Source organism: Chenopodium quinoa, unplaced genomic scaffold (genome assembly GCF_001683475.1).
Source record: "Chenopodium quinoa cultivar QQ74 unplaced genomic scaffold, ASM168347v1, whole genome shotgun sequence".
Classification (NCBI taxonomy): domain Eukaryota; kingdom Viridiplantae; phylum Streptophyta; class Magnoliopsida; order Caryophyllales; family Amaranthaceae; genus Chenopodium; species Chenopodium quinoa.
In genome coordinates this window covers 3509982-3527596 of record NW_018745684.1, presented here as the reverse complement: position 1 = coordinate 3527596, position 17615 = coordinate 3509982, and the positions used below count along the sequence as shown (strand labels likewise).

The window sequence follows — 17615 nt, the reverse complement described above, 5'->3', positions numbered from 1 at the left end:
CTAACAACTATTTGCAAAATGCTTTTGTACAATAAACTAATTACAATCAGCTAAGCTAGTCAAACTAGGTAATAACACAACCAATTAGTTTAACCAGTTAATACAAATATACAACTAGCTATATCAATGAGTTACCATATAATACTATGTAATTATTAAAGTAGGTATATATGACTATATATAATACATTAAGATTCACTCATTGTTTGTTTCAAAAAAAAGATTCACACTCATTATACATTAAGATTCATACTCGTTATAATTATTGAACAATCATCATTATTTCACAATATCTTTAATATGAAATACAAAAAAGTAATAAAATAAGCGTTTAAAATAAAGTTAATAATATTGAAATTTTGGAATGCAGCCACAAACTAGATTTTACAAAAATAGAAAGAAACAACTATATGATTACTCCGTATTTGAGTAAGTTAAAATCCCGGTTGATAATCGTGAAAATTAGATAATACACCCGGGTGTACCATGCTCATGGTGCACCCGGGTAAACAAAAAAAGGCGGAAAGAACATATAGTGTTTGATAAAAAACATACCTATGTTTGACAAAGAACATACCTTTAATATGTTATTTGAGTGTGATCAATGTGTTCTTTGAGTAAAATTATATGTTCTTTACATTATAACTTATGTTATTTAACATATGTTGATAAACATATTTATTTTTGGGTTTAATAATACAAAGTATGTTCTTTGAATTTGGCGTGTATGTTCTTTAAGGTCGTAGTGACGCCCAAATTCTATTTTTTATTATCATGTCATATTTAAATTACTTTTATTATCGCACATTCTTTGAGTTTGATTAGTGTGTTATTTAGGTATTAACTATATGTACTTTACAATATAAATTATGTTCTTTTTAACATTTGGTATTTTGAAATTTGATATTGAAATCTTAAATTATTTTTAATTGAAAATAATGTTAGAGTAAAAAAAACTAAATTATTATGGGAAGTTGAATTTTTTTTTGGAGAGATAGAAAACTATTTTTTGGGGAAATGATATATTTGGTAAGGATTTTTTAAGAGGTGATCAACATTGGCATGACTCACATCCCGACCCGATCCGGCCCGAAATAGGGTGGGTTTGGGCAAACCTAAAAATGCATTTTTAGTTAAAACTCGATCCGGGTTCGAAAAAAAGCCCGAAAACCCGCTACTTTTCTACGGGTTTGAGCACGAGAAATTATGATATGGCCCGGCCCTACTCGATTATTTATCACTTCTAAATTTTTCCCGTTAATAATGTGTAATTTTTCAGAAAATTTTATCAAGCTTTTATCTCGTTCTTTTTATTATATCTTTATGTTCTTTGGTAATGCATGTTTTTGTCAAATACAATCATGTTCTTTGTCAAATACATGTATGTTCTTTATGAAACACCGGATGTTCTTTCCGCCTTTTTTTTATTTATCCGGGTGTATGATGAGCACTATACACCCGTGTGTATAAACCACAGATTAGATAATCGTGTTAAAAATTTGACATTAAACATACATATCCTTTGCTATAAAAATAAAATCGTAACTGCACATATGATTTATTTTTGGTAAGCAAATTCATTCTTTTATTAACTTGATTCGTTATGAAATTTTGATGCAAAGATTTCTTATGACTAAGATAATACGAAGTACACAATATGAATCAAAAATAATTTTGAAAGAGATAAAGATAATCAATAATGATACTTTGGCTACAATAACGGCTGGCAATGAAATCATTGAGGCTAAAAATGATATTTGGATCTGTGAGATTTCAAACGGAAGTTTAACTTATTATTACCATATATAAAAGATTATTATAGTATTATTACTCTATATTATGTAATTAACTTTGATTTTTAAGAAAATTTGATGTCAACTATCCTAGTCATAAATTTTAATAATATTTTGACACGTTTTTTAGCTTCTAAATTAACACGAATGGAATTTTTATTTTTGTTAACTAATATAAATCATATTTTATCATTCAAATTTCCATTTTAATTAATTAAACTTGATTACACAACCTTAATTTCCAACCTAATATGGAAGCTCAAAGCCACAAAGCAACGTTAATATCTTAAGAGTTACAATTGAGATAATATATTATGTAATTAATTAAGCAGATAGCAAGTCAAAGAGATTTTACTTTGGCAATATCAATGATAAGAGATTCACAAGGTTGGCACAAGTTGTCTTACCATATATGAAGGATCTTTGGTAATTAATAACACTCTTTGCTATCCCTATAAAAGCCCTTCATCTAATTAATCTTAGTACTCTCTTAAACTTTAATCTCATTCAAGCTAATAAAAACCCTTGTAGCCATGGATTTAAAGTCATCCTCGAGTTCTTTGGAGTCTCCGTCGTATAGTTCTAGCTCAAAGAACACCATGCTCGATCTTAAGCTTTCGAGCTTTAGCCAAGATATGGTATCAACCCAACATGCTAATGGTGACGTGGCCAAGGAATTATCATCCGATCACCAAAAACGTATTAAGCCTCGTATTAGAGATTTTACGTGCAAGTATTGTCCAGGGAGGTTTTCGACTTCTCAAGCTCTAGGCGGCCATCAAAATGCTCATAAACAAGAGAGGGCTCGCGATAAGATGAGACAAGCCACGGGGTTCTCACCTTATTCGAATACCAATAACACGTACCAACCTTATTTTGGTATGTACAATAACTTACCATACGGTGGATATTGCAAAAGATCACCCCTTGGTGTAGTCAAAACGAATTCCATGGTTCATAAGCCGGGTTCGGGTTATCGTATGCCAATGTATCAAGGTTATAGACACGGGTATGGTAGCACAAACCAGCCTAAAACATCATTGCTAGGAAATTCTCAACTATCATCATATGATAATTTGAGAGTGTCAAATAATAATATTACGAATAATTATTCTCCATTCAATAACTTGAATAATCTTTCGAAATCATTGCCTACTCTTGTTGAAGGAGGTTCAGCTCAAATCCTACGTGGCGTAGACGAAAATGTGATCGTTGAGAGTGATAATTCTGAGAAAGGAGAGCTTCGTATTGATGGTGGTAAATTAGATCAAGTGAAGCCAGAGAAGTCAGGCCTTGATTTGTCCCTTAGGCTATAATTTATATTATTTATTGTTCATGGCAATTGAAGCCTTTTTCATTTGTTTGATTGGTTAGATACATAATTAAACGATTTTTATTTATGTGTGTGTTTTATTGGTTTAAATACATAATCAAAAAATATTTAAGGGTTTTTTTTTAAAAAAAAATAAAATAAAAAAAAAAAATAAATGAGTGTTAAATTGACTACATATTAGGTACAATAATTTCTGATACATTGTTTGATAATCATTTGATGCAACTCTATCTTTCTATTTGTTGGGTTTATTCCTCAAACAATGAACCAACGCTTCATTCACTTCTCAGTTTTCAATTAATTTATACATCAAGGGCTGCATTAGTTTTTTATTTAATTTTTTTCATGAAATGTTGCATTAGTTTTTTATTTAATATTTTTTAATCAAACTCCCATTTTCGTTAACCATTCAAATCAAAATGCACTTTACTTTCTTCCTAATTAAATTTCAGTTATGAATGTAATCACTCTTCCCTTCTTTCTACTCCAAATCATTTTTATTCATCCCCGATTTTTAATAACTAAAGCACTAATTCATTACTCTAATATTAATTACTTTATTTTGTACAAACAAAATTAGCAAAAAAAAGTACAATGCAATTCATGATTTTGTATATATTTTTTAAACTTATTTTCAATTTGCTTATTCATTATAGGTTTATGTCAAGTTGTGTGAAGTTTTTGGTTTGAATTGATATTATTTGTTGAAATATCTTCGCAGCCATCAAGGTATGTTTCTTTGATTTTTTTTTTTTTTTTTTTGGAATAATTTATTAAAATTTTAATCATGTGTCAAAAGCAATATTAAATTGTATGTGTGATCACTCTAGTGTTTTTTTTAAAACTATTTAGTTTGCATCTTTCCGTTCCTCTCAATCTATATATGTACATTTCCGTTCCTCTCACTAGCAGTAGATTTCATTGAACGAAGTAGATCTTTGTATTTTTCCTCATTTTGCATCTGAGTCAAGAAGTTTAGTCGCTAATTAAGTTTTAATCCATATAAAATTTTTTAATTGACAGATATTTTGAAAAATAGAATGGTAGTAGGCATGGCTTTCAATGTCGTTCAAGAGTTGCAATCCAATTTTTTGCTAGGAAATTTCGAATTTAAGGAATTATATTTCATACATATGTTCGTTATTAAAATTATTCCCCTTGTTTTCACTTTTAAAGGCGCAGCATACATCACTTGATCAATCCTCCCATTAAAAAATTTTTACAAATAAATATAATCCGTGTATCGCACGGGCTGAATACTAGTTTTTTTTATAAGTGGGCCCCTTGTACCCCTCTCCCTCCGCCCCTCTTATTTTGTAAAAACCCACTACTATTTTATTATTTCTCTCTCCTACTAATCCCACTTACGCTACTTTTTTTTTTATTATTATTTCTCTTTCTTGCTAACAATTAAATATATCCCCACCAACTATACTTTATACTTCCTTCGTTTCTATTTAGTAGAGACGTTCAATTTAGGTACACATATTTAGGAGAGGAGAGAGTGAGAGAGAATGATAAAGCAAGCGGGGTAGCTAATAAATGCAAAGTAAAAAACTTACCCAAAAAGAAAACTTATCAACTAAAAAAATGGAGGTAAGTATTATAAAATTCTCTTTTTAGGTTCCCACCCTATAATTTTCATAAAACTTTATGCAACACCAAGTATTGCAATTGTTACAAAACGGAGGTAGTAATATCTAATGTGTACTCTACGAATTTTTTATTTTCATTAATCACCAAAAACACCTTACATTTTTTGGTATGGGAGAATGGGAGATTTCAGGTACGGTGACTATTGTTTGTTACTCGGACATAAGAAATATAAAGTATTTTACTGTATAAGCTAATATGAGTACCACATATTTATATTGCCTTCAATTTTTTTTACTTACCTTTAAAATATTGCTTACAATTTTCTCTCTTTTTCTTTTTTTTTTTTTTTTTTTTTTTTTGGAACGGGTTCAATTTTCTCTAGTTTATTCTTTTGTATTTCTTTCACACACAAAAATAAAGAGTTTATTCTTTTGTACTGGTATTTTTTTAGGGGACTTTCGAAACAAAAAAGAGAGAGAAAAAAAAAAATGCTTCCCTCCCAAATCCCTAACCATAACAAGTTAACTGTCAAGTGCAACCGGCAGTTATTATTCAAATTTTAAAACGTGCCATAACCATGCAACTAACACTTTTCTTTGAATATAAATTAACCAACCTCCTTTTACATTTTTCAGTTTCCATTTTTTTTTCATTTTGTCTAAGAAAATATTTCTTTCTATCTGAATTTTCTTAGTGATTAAACTCTTTTGATTTCATTTTGTTCTTAACAAAAAAATGGCACCAAGAACAACTTTTTTTGCCCATGTTCGACAATCCATGATCCCAAACGCCCTGCGATCATACCTTGCAGAGTTTATCTCCACTTTCATCTATGTTTTGGCTGCTGCCGGATCCGCCATGGCATCTCGTAAGTTCGGTCCTCTAAATCAACTAATATTTTTTACTAATCCCAATTACACCATATGCTTTATGTGGTACATAAATAAGCATACAAATATTAGCATAATGATTTTAATTTCTCTTGATATGACCATTTACGTATCTTATTACAATATTACATGAGTCTAATTGTTATTATTATTTCCTCTTGTGTTCTGTTGCACACTTGCACGTATTTTGTAGTTTGGAGTATATATACAACTAGTTTTATTCCACTATTAATTAATGTAACATTTTTATTTTATTTTTTACATAAAGGACGAATTATTCTATGAAGTATATAGTTGTAATTGATTGGATGAATTGGTTATATTTTGATTGTATAATTTGGCCATGTCATGTTATTTATTATTTTTAATTTGTAGGAAAAATAATGCCAGATGCAAGATCAGATCCCTCTAGCCTGGTGGTTGTAGCCATAGCAAATGCATTTGGCCTAGCCTCCGCTGTTTATATCTCAAGTAGCGTTTCCGGTGGCCACATCAATCCGGCTGTCACGTTTGGGAAGGTTGTAGGGTGTCACATTCCAATTCCTACCGCCATTTTCTATTGGATTTCCCAAATTCTTGGTTCTGTCATGGCTTGCCTTCTCCTTAAGACCGTCACTGTTAATCAAGTAATTTTACTTGCAGTATTTTCTACTTCCCCTCTTATATTTAGTTATTACACTGAATATATGTTTTGTAGAAGAATGCACAACATTTTTTTTTTTTGTGTGTTCTTTATTTAAACATTCGTACTACGGATTACTATCGTAATATACGGTACACAATTTTTAAAGTTAGACAAAGAAAAGTTAAATGTAAAAGAGGGAATATAATAAAATAATTAATATCTTTAATCTATATAAGAATTTAATGAATCAATTTTTTGAGGAGTTTGGTTTCTAATTAAAATTTTATAATTGCGCTTATGTTTTTATGCAATTTTTTAAAATGGTGACTGTATATGTTTATAACGTATCAATGTATGTATTTCATACATAGTAACATGGATTGCATATGCATGCATATAGATGATAGATTTAGTTTATACTTTTTTTATCCATTTTTTTCCATTCCAATCTATGTATGTTTTTTTTTTAACCTTATTTGTTGGATTATTGAATATTTGCTTTGCATGCAGAATGTAGTGCCCCATGCAATATCGGAAGAAATGACCGGATTCGGAGCATCCGTTTTAGAAGGTGTACTCACATTTGGATTAGTCTACACTGTATATGCAGCCAAAGACCCAAGACATGGTCAATTGGGCTCCATTGGACCCTTAGTCATTGGGCTAATCACAGGAGCAAATGTGCTAGCTGCTGGTCCGTTTTCGGGTGGATCAATGAACCCGGCATACTCATTCGGGGTGGCTGCTGTTGGTGGGAGTTTCAAGAACCAAGCAGTCTATTGGATTGGACCTTTGCTTGGAGCCTCGGTTGCCGGTCTGTTGTATGACAATGTGGTTTACCCGCCTCATGATTTGGATCCTCAACGGTGTGGCCAAGAGGGGCCTCGTGTTTGAATGGGACTAGCTAGTTGTTTATTTGACTTAAGAATTTATTTGGTATTTGTAACCTTCGTCAAACTTAAGATAATCTCTATTGGTAGTTCTTAGATAGCCTATTTTAGTGTGTGGTTTGTACTTATATAACATCTTAAGATTCTTAACATGTAATGGTTGTATTCGGAGTAAGATTGTGACGTTTATGTACTTGTATAACTTTTTATATAGACCTTTCTCTTTATTTTATTTACTTTGCGTTATCTTAATTTAGCTATTTAATTAGGTCTCAATGTATTGATTATATTGCTATTGTAATATGCATCAAATTGAAAATTTAAAATAATTTTTTTAGTGAAATGACATAGTGCCACCTAACAATTTGACAAATATTTGTAAAATCAATTGGGGCTAAATTAAGTTTGACCAATGTTGAAAATTTAAGACTCGATATTGGAAAGACATTAAACCCAATAAATAACTAACTTTTCAAGAATAAATGAAAATAAGGTGAATAGAACAGTGCCTCAATGCTCAAAGTCAACTTCATTTCCAAGATGTTTGTATTTTTTTTTTTTTCAAACAAGTTGTATGTTGTTGATTAAGCTTATTTAACCAGTATATGAAAAATCAAGTTTGTTTTTTTTTTCCCCTATTTTTAAAGTGAAAAAGCTAAGAAAAAAAATCAAGTTTGGCGGTAGCGTTTTAGGTAGTGATTAGCGTTTGGACCAAGTCAAAACACTAGTAAGAACAAATAAGTGTATTTGGTAAGGTAGCGTTTTATGTAGCGGTTAGTGGTAGAGATAGCGTTTAGGTAAAGGTAGCGGGTAGCTTTTGATATATTTTGTTTACTTTTTAAATATTTTGCATGTATTTTTATTGTATTTTAACATTTCAATCGCTATTTTTGCCAAACACTCATACTATAACCACTACATTAATAGCTAACCTCTACCCACTACTAATTGACAGCTAGATCAGCTACTCGCTACTCTAACAGCTATCCGCTACTCTACCGCTTAAAGCTGCCCGCTACCACTAGTTTTGCCAAACAGAACATAAGAAGCGGAAGCCATTCTCACAAGGACAATTAAACTTGAGTTCGAACCGTAAACATTCAAATACTCTGTATTTTAGGCATAGGCGATTAGGCCCAATTCATTTGAAAAAATGGGCAAAAAAAAATATGGTAATAACAATAATAAGTTAATCGCAAATGAGGAAAAAAAATGAAACAACTTGAAAATAGTCTTCGTACGCAGCCATTTGATCCCATTATTGTTAGTCACATAAGCAGAATTATTAAAAAATGGGAGAAACTCCTCTTATATGGTCAAAATTCTAGGGGGATCATAAGGCGGAAAAAATGGTTATCCTAAGATGATAGAAATACTAGGTTTTTTCACCACCGAATGAGAAAAAAGATTGCAAGTTCTACCATTTATAGACTAAAAAACGGTCAGGGTATTTGGGTGGATACCAAAGATGAAATTAACACACTTCTTATAAATTCGTTTAAATCAATATTCAAGTCGGATCATGGTTCTTCAAGACGATTTTACCTAGATTTTATCGAACCCATTACTACAGCTGACGATTGTAATTCTCTTATAGCCCCTATCTCCGATGAAGAGATAAAAAAAATGCCTTTGATATGAATCCCGACAAGGCACCAGGTTCTGATGGATTAGGGGCAAAATTTTTCCAGGCTTATTGGTCAATTATAGAAAAAGATATATATTTAGCAATTCAAGGTTTCTTTCACCATGGTCAACTTCCGCCCACTTTGAACCATACTCTTATTACGCTAATTCCAAAAATCGAACTACTGGAAACGCCAAGTCATTTTGTCTTGTCAACACAGTTTATAAGGCAATTTCAAAAATTCTAGTTAATCGATTATGTCCAATCCTGAAGGAAAAAGTTAGTCCACTTCAAAACGCTTTTACTCCGAATCGTTCTATCCATGATAACATTCTAATTGTTCAAGGAGTGTAAATACTTTCCATAAGTCCAATAATAAAACAGGATGGTGTGCCCTTAAGCTAGATATGGAAAAGGCTTATGATATAGTAGAATGAGATTTTCGTTGGGAATGTTTAAAAGCATTTGGTTTCCCTCTACAATGGATTGCTTGGATTAAAGAATGTGTGGTCAAAGTCTCTTATTCTATAAAAATTAACGGCACTTCCACTGAATGGTTTAAACCATCAAGAGGCCTTTGTCAACGAGACCCTCTATCCCCTTACCTCTTTATTATTTGCATGGAGGTACTAATTAGGAAACTTTCTATTGAAAGTCTTAAGACCAAATCTGGAATAGGCTTCAACATTTGTCCTCTTTCCTTCAATATCCCTTGTCTTTTATTTGCAGATGATAATCTTATGTAATGTAGAGCAACTTCTAGTTCCTGCAATAGATTGAAAGCCTTACTTGATGATTTTCGCAAGAAGTCAGATCAACTAATTAACTTTCACAAATCGTTTATTTCTTCTCGAAAAAAAATACCTAATTCAAGGCGTATCCATCTAGCTAGTCATTTTAACATGACACCCAAATCATGTCTAGGTCGTTATCTTGGAGTGCATTTTAGCCCCTATTATCCCAAGAAAGAAGATTACAAGATTATCCTCCACAAAATTGAACAAAGAATCCAACATTGGGAATCAGGTTTTCTTTCCAAAGCCGGTCGACACACTTTAATCCAAAGCAATCTAGAGGCTCTACCCTCGTACATATGCTCTTCCTCGCTCTTGCCAAATGATGTTGCTTATAAAATTGATTGTTTACATCAAAATTTCTTTTGGCGACAACAAAAAGATAAAAACAGTACTGCCCTTATATCATGGGATAAAATTTGTCGTCCAAAGAATGCGGGAGGTCTACGGCTTCGTTGTACCTTACCACTTAATAAAGCTTTCATAACTACATTAGGTTGGAAAATCATGTCAGATCCTAACAACCTTTGGGTAAACGTCGTTAAAGATAAATATTTGCAAAGATCATCACTATTTGAATGTAAACACAGTTTGAAAGATTCTCATATATGGAGAAAGATCCTTGCACAACGAGAAATATTGAGAAAGGGTATTCGTTGGAAAATAGGAAATGCATGGCAAAGACATTTTCTTTTGGATCGGAAACTGGGTGGCTAATAAGAGCCTTTTAGAGACCCTTCAAATAGATGGTTCTCAAGTTTATCTTGACACTAGAGTATCAGACTTTATTCTGCCCAATAAACAATATGGGATAGACAAAAATTAAGAGCACTTCTCCCTGAAAACACAACAGCCCAAATCATGGGCATTTATGTACCACTTAATGATATGATTGACACTCCTGTATGGGGCCTCACCACACATGGAAATTTTACAGTTAAGTCAGCGACTTGGTTAGCTCATAGTCTCGATCTTGAAGATAATAACTGGCCCCATTGATGGATTTGGAAAATTGACATTCCCCCGAAAAACCAGATTTTCCTATGGCAAATATTCCATAATAGTTTGGGTTTCCGAGATACTCTTCATAGATGGAACATTATCCCGCTTATCATTTGCCCGATTTGCAATCATCGAAATGAAACGCTTGATCATCTTTTACTCAATTGCTCAAGAATTAGAGAGATGTGGACTCTTCCTTTAATAAAAAAATGGTTAGATTGTACAACTCCTTTGAAAGTTTAACAGAAAACTTTCTATTTCTTAGAAAACGCCCTAACACTTTAAGGAAATTTATCTTCCTCATTTGGAGTATTCGGAAAGAACAAAATGTTATTATCTTCAGCAACGAGACCTTTGACATTTCTAGAAGATACCATCAAGCGCAATTTGCGTTTAATGAGTGGCACCAAAGATGCCTCTTAGATACCTTTTCCTCTATAGGATCTCCCATTCCGAGATCCCATACATATTCTTCTCATTCACTGTCCCCTTCTTCCATCCTTGTATCATGGAAGACTCCTCCTATCAACCACTTTATATATATTAAACTCAACTTTGACGAGTCCGTTCGCAACAATTCAGCAGCAGCAGAAATCATCATCAGAGATAGCAATGGAGCACTCATCAAGGCATCTGCCTTCAACCTCAGCAACACCAAAGCTTTCATAGCAGAAGCTATAGCTCTTCATAAAGGAGTGCAACTAGGCAACTAGCTCTTCAATGCGGTATTCAAAACATTCAAAGTGGAGGTGATAATTTACTAGTCATCAACGCTATAAAAGGCATTTGGATAGTCCCTTGGCAGATTGAGCATGTTATCAAAGACACTCATTCTCTTCTCACTCGGTTTCAAAGTTGGAGTATCCATCATATTTATCGAGAGGCAAATCGTACAACGGATTGGATTGTTAATTAGTTTATGATAGTATGAATATTGATGTTTGTAATAATTCTAGTTTATTTTCTATTCTTTCGACTGATATATTAGGATTACCCCTCGTGAGGAGGACTTCCTAATTATTTTTATCTTACCATTTAAAAAAAAAATAAAAATAAAAAAATACATGTACTCGTATTTGTATATTGTATAACCCGAAACGGACTCCCGTTGGATAATTGCGCAATTTTTTTTTTCCCTTTTTCGTATGTTTCGCGTAATTTATGCTTTTCTCTCTCCTCGACCTCATAAACCCTAATTTCATTACCAGTTCTCCCTCTTTCTTCAATTAACATCTGCAATCTTCAAATTAATTCCCATCTCATCAATTTCTAGCTTTAATTATCTCGAATTTTCTCCATGGATGCTCAGAGAGCGCTTCTCGATGAACTCATGGGCGCAGGTAATTGAATCAGTAAATTAATCTCCCCTTCCTTTTCAAGAATTTCCTTGATTTTATTGAAATTCGATTCAATTTGACTTCAATTCATGTAAAATTTATGAAATTGGTTGAATTTTAAGATTAATATTGCGTGATTTCAGCTCGGAATCTGACTGATGAAGAAAGAAAGGGGTATAAGGAGATTAAGTGGGATGATAAGGAGGTTTGCGCGTCTTATATGGTTCGATTTTGCCCTCACGACCTCTTCGTCAATACTCGCAGTGATCTTGGTTCGTCTTCGTTTCCTTTGGTTGAATCTTTATTGCTTCTTCTATTGTACATGTGTTTAGAAGAAGATTTTAGGATTGTTTGGTTGGTAATAATGTAATATAGCATTATCTAGTGGGTTTATTGTGCACTATGAGATCGATACTTGGAATAGCGGTTCCCATATACTATAGTGGTCATCCGAAAAATGTTGCCACCATAAGTGACTTGGGAAGGGGTGTTGTGCTTGTGGCAGTGATTTGGCTATAATGTCTGAGTGGTGTGGGTGCAGAGTAAATTCACTACTTTGTGCTATTTTGATAATAAGTGGTTTATGGTGGGTTGAATGGGTGATGATATAAGCTTAAATTACGGAACTAGTTTATAACGGATGTATCCTTTCAATGCATTTTTTTCTTCCATCAAACGATGCTGAGGCTACAATTATTGTTACATGTAATGTGATCGGTAAATATTATATATGACTCTTAAGCAGCTCTTATATTGGAATAGGGGGTGTTGTAGTTATTTGTTGAAGAATGGATTTTAATTGGTTTTTTTAAGATGACTTTGTTGAGGAAAGTGATGGCCTGATGGGTATGAAACCCAATGTATTTTAATGTACAAGTTGACAGTAAATAAGTCTTGATGTTTGTTTGATTGGTTGGCTATAAGGTTTCAATTGATTAAACTATGTGAACTGTGAGATGTACATCATCTTTTTAAATTACTGTTGTTAAGATAATGAAGTTTTGTTGGTCTTAGTTGAATTCCGATGGTTTTCCCTTTTTGTAATCTTTTGTTTATATCTGTGCTTCAGGGCCATGTCCAAGGATTCATGACCAAAAGCTGAAAGAGAGGTAATGGATTTTGTATGTGCATCTATATTGTAAAGAGTTTTTTTTTGGGATTTTGGGAAGGGTACTATGTGAGTATGTGGGATTATGTTGCTTGCTTGTATTAGGTGTTTGATTGTATGTGAGGATGCCATTTGAGCAATTGAACTTGGGTTCTGCTCTTGCAGACTGTGTAATTATTATTGATAATTTTTTTATCTGTTTAAAAGTAAGTTACTTCCTTTTATATATTTGGTGTAGGATGGGATTTTAATTAGGAGTTTCTCAGGTGCTTTGCTAATATGACATATGGAGGTCTGGATGTTACTTGGTTTACTCTTTGAGGTAACTGATTTTAATACTTTTCAGGTAGATCCTTTGGAGAGAAGGAAGTTTGTATCTAGTGTTAGATATCTTAAAACTGAGTTTCTAAGGTGGATGAGTAGTTAGATACCCCTATATGTCATTATATGCTTATAAGTAGTTGTCTAGTATGTAGTATCTGTTATGAATGTTGAGGCAGGCTAATAGCAAAGCAATTGTTTCTGCAAGTGCTTACATGAAAACTTGCATTTTAAGTACTACGTATACCAGACTACCAGTAGCATTCTACAGTAGTACAGTGTAGTCTTAAGCCCTACATATGACTTCTAACCTCGTATTTCCTTTTTGCATAAGAAGTAAATACATTTATGGCAGCAGTTAGTGGTGTTTATTTCTAAGGGGACCTGATTTGCTGTGTGCATACTTGATAACTCTTTTCTTTTTTTTATAAAGCAATTTGTTTGATCTATGGAAATTTTCATTTCACCCATACATGTGCTCAACTGCTCACATAATTTTGAGGGAGAAAGAGGAAGAGCATAGCAATCCTTATACTTTGGAAATTATTCTTCTGCTAATTACTTTTATTGTGCGGTTGTTATCCTGAGGTGATGCATTCAAGCAAGTGGTGGTTGCCCATTGACCAAATATACTACCTCCGTTTCATATTTTTTGCAACTTTGGGGATGAAACGGAGGTAGTAAGTCTTTTTGCAGTGAAATCATCATTTGGCTTACAGCTATTTGCTGGAAATAATCACTGTGTGATCAGCTGAATCCCCAGTTGTAGTACCCAGTCTCTTACTTTCCTAAAGCTTCACAATGTCATTAACATGTGTAGTTTCTGGTTACAATTTGATGAGTGCTCTTTTTATTATTGGTTAAATGTTTAATATGAAGGTGTGAGGACTAAAATATGAAGTAGTGCCATTGGCCCATCATTTGACCTAACATCTTGATCTTTTCTGTGAACTTTTTTTTTTTTTTTTTTTGGTATATTAGTTAATTTTGAGTGCATCGGGACAATCTAGATTTGCTGGATAATTATTGTGTCTTGTCATTCCTGATATGTTTTGTTTATCCTTCATTATTTGCCTAGCATTTGGAGATATTATCCTTGCTTATTTGGTTAGTTAGTAGTTGCTTAGGTTAATCTCTTGCCTACAACATATTTCTATTTTTGCTCTTCTCTTTTTTTTTTACTTCGCTATTACTCTCTTGTCTGCTTCCATCTCTAATATGTCCTGTAATTTGGATGTTTAGCTTCGAGAATTCTCCAAGGCATGACACTTATGTTCCACGCTTTGAGGCTGAACTTGCTCAATTTTGTGAGAAATTGGTGAGTCTTTCCTTGCATTTTTATTTTCTTGGCTACTTTTACCCTTGTACTTTTGATTACAGCCTCTCATTCTATAGCATATCTGGGCTGTGGACTTTGTTGATTTTGCGTTTCAGGTGGCAGACTTGGATAGGAAAGTTAGACGTGGGAGAGAGCGCCTGGACCAGGAGGTTGAACCTCCTCCTCCTCCACCTATTTCTGCTGAAAAGGCTGAGCAGCTCTCTGTGTTGGAAGATAAAATTAAAAATTTGCTGGAACAAGTAGAGTCACTGGGGGAAGCTGGCAAAGTTGATGAAGCAGAAGCACTGATGCGAAAGGTCATTTCTTTTGAGGCTTATGTCACATTAACATTTCAAAACACTAGGCTTTTCAAATTGAGTATTATTGGCTCCATAACATTTGAATATTATTGTTCTGACTCAATATTCTGAGCTTATTGGTTCTGTCGCTCACTTTTGGTTATCCTCTTTTATTTATATTATTGTTATATCTGAGTTTCTGTCATTCATGGTAGATAAGCATTGATTGTGATAACATCTGAGAAATTAATCTTGCAGGTGGAAATTCTTAATGTTGAGAAAACTGCGTTAACTCAACAGCCTCTGAGTGCAGCAACAATGTTGACACAGGAGAAAAAGATGGCACTATGTGAAATTTGTGGTTCATTCTTGGTAGCCAATGATGCTGTGGAAAGAACTCAGTCTCATATTACTGGCAAGCAGCACATTGGATATGGCATGGTCCGTGATTTCATATCTGAATACAAGGTTTGAACTCTCATTTCTTCATTTAACAACCTGTTCTTGTTATTGGATATATTTCTCGTTTCTCATATTTACTACTCTTTACCAGGCAGCTAAAGAGAAAGCAAGGGAAGAGGAAAGATTAGCAAGGGAGAAAGACGCAGAAGAACGTAGGAAGCAGAGAGAGAAGGAAAGTGAGAGCAAAAACAGAAGAAGCATCTCCAGTGAGAGGGATCGTCATCGTGATAGGGAGTATAGCAGAGACCGTGAAAGATCACGAGATTGGAACAATAGAGGTAATCGAAATGACGGAAGAGGAATGGACCGAAGGAGGCATGATGATTATCGTAATGGAAGGGATGGAGGGGGGAGGACTAGGAATTATGGCCGTGAACGCGAAAGGAGCAGGTCACGTTCGCCTGTTAGGCATGGCCACCGGAGGTGACCTAAGAGTCCTGTTTGCCGGTATTAGTGGCCAGTGGGTTGTGTAGATAAACGATGATCTTAAACCTACTGAGGTAGATGCTTTTATATCTCAAGATGTTTTGTGTGTCTGTTTTCAAGGTGTTGCATTGCAGTCTTATTGGGGGTTAAACTTCTTTTTTTATTGTCCCACAGTGTTGAGACTGTACTGTCTCCTCTCAACAATCTTATTAGAGGTCAAAGGGATTGAGGTAGGTAAAACTTCATCGTTGTAATTTCCCCTATAGTTAATTGTAGTTTTGTTGGAATGTTGGATTAAATGCTTTGGTACATGGTCTTTGAAACATCTTTTAGTCCTGCATTTTCTGATCATGCTGGGGGTTCTCAAGAAATTTGCAACTGTGCTGCATGGCTTGTGTGCCAGTGTTAGTAAGGTAACTTTCTGGTTCAGAAAATTTGTTACTCGGTATTTTCTGTATCTTAGGTGCTAAATCTGCATGACCTTTGAAAATTTGCATGCATCTGCATTATAATATTGCTTCTTCTGAAACATAGTTCATGGAACACTTCTCTGACTAGTGAAGATGAATGATGATGGTGTTGGGTTTTGACATCCCCATCAATTATTAGTGGCTTCTCTGAAGCTGAGTGGAAACCTTTCCTGCTTTCTTCCCTTCCTGAGATACTGTAAATGCAGTCCAAATCGTGGCTCTTCAGATATTGCAGTTTGACCTCAGAAACTGAATGCAAACTTCCAGTCCATCTGTAGTGTGGGTAACTTTTCTTGGTCTATTCTTGCTAAGTAGCTTCGTTATTATTCCATCTTTATTAGTGGTTAATTGGTTATCAGGACTGTCCAATGTACCATGCCCTGATGGTTTTGGACGCTTATTTGACACCTTTAACTGGATATGGGTAGGGCATAATTCTTGAAAACTAACAGGAAATCATAGCAAAGCTTAAAACATCAATGTTAGAACAATTCTTATGGGTATAACACTTCTGAAGATCCCAAGTAACATTGCTGTGACGGCTGTTTCAGAGCTTGAGTTCACTTTTTGTGGAATGCATAGAAGTCTGCAAACAACCCAAAATGCTAAATATGAGGGCATCTGCCGATACCTGAAGGTAACTTGAATAAAAACTGTACTACAATTTTTTTAAGGGTTCTCCTTTGCAGGAAGCTGGAGATCAATTAAGGAAAGTTGGTTTGCTTCCACACTGTGAAGTGCCTCTTACCAACTAGATCTTGTCTTGATTGTCTGAGTATCGCACCCCTTGATTTGTAATCATCTCAAAGTTGTTAAGATTGACCGCTGATATATGCTTGGATGGAGGTTGTTGTCTGCTTATAATTTTGCATCGCGCAAGTATGAAACATAAATTTATATCTCTATAATTTGCTATTTTTTGGATACTTGTTGAATCCATCTGCACATTCTGAATATAGATTCACATGTGCATGCATGATGCTTAGTGTACCCTTGGCAGCCTTATATAAGCGTTGTGTATTAAGAACTTGAGATTTCAGAAATTATCTGAATGAACCCAAGTTTACAGTGTCTGTCATTTACTGTCAAGTTCGTTATCGCTACTATGAACGTAAACTGCATCTGAACGTTGAATGCTCATGTTACAGGTTGGTAGTAGAGCAATTTTTACATGAGCTTTAGGGTAAATGACTATCAAACAATAAGGTGTTTTCTTGATTAATCCATGCTCACAGAGCTGGTTAAGAACAGTATAATTACCTGAGAATATTGTGATATTAGTAATAGTTCAGGGTTAATTAGAAAGACTTCACTTGACAAAGGT

General features: G+C 33.9%; 3 protein-coding genes across 11 annotated transcripts; all 3 read left to right on the top strand.

Moving 5' to 3' along the window:
- Positions 1-2326: 2326 nt before the first annotated feature.
- Positions 2327-3109, top strand: LOC110717592 (zinc finger protein 4-like). Its single transcript, XM_021896336.1, has one exon. It carries the CDS (start codon positions 2327-2329, stop codon positions 3107-3109), a length of 783 nt encoding a protein of 260 aa, XP_021752028.1.
- A 2348-nt stretch (positions 3110-5457) lies between these two features.
- On the top strand, positions 5458-7384 carry LOC110717842 (probable aquaporin TIP5-1). The gene is made up of 3 exons (XM_021896626.1): positions 5458-5590; positions 5988-6238; positions 6748-7384. The coding sequence occupies exons 1-3, from the start codon at positions 5458-5460 to the stop codon at positions 7129-7131; spliced, it is 768 nt and encodes a 255-aa protein (XP_021752318.1). The 3' UTR covers positions 7132-7384.
- A 4218-nt stretch (positions 7385-11602) lies between these two features.
- Positions 11603-17369, top strand: LOC110717352 (luc7-like protein 3). 9 transcript variants are annotated; one of them, XR_002510747.1, is made up of 9 exons: positions 11603-11890; positions 12031-12159; positions 12957-12996; positions 14559-14634; positions 14751-14951; positions 15192-15401; positions 15487-16051; positions 16155-16234; positions 16385-17364. XR_002510747.1 is itself a non-coding variant. In XM_021896015.1 (7 exons), exons 1-7 carry the CDS (start codon positions 11848-11850, stop codon positions 15820-15822), a joined length of 1035 nt encoding a protein of 344 aa, XP_021751707.1. In that variant the 5' UTR covers positions 11603-11847; the 3' UTR covers positions 15823-17357. The 9 variants fall into 9 exon arrangements, 1 of the variants encoding a protein (XP_021751707.1); XR_002510748.1 differs by having other exon boundaries at positions 11604-11890; positions 15487-15895; positions 15996-16051; positions 16155-17369; XR_002510745.1 differs by having other exon boundaries at positions 16155-17364.
- Positions 17370-17615: the final 246 nt, after the last annotated feature.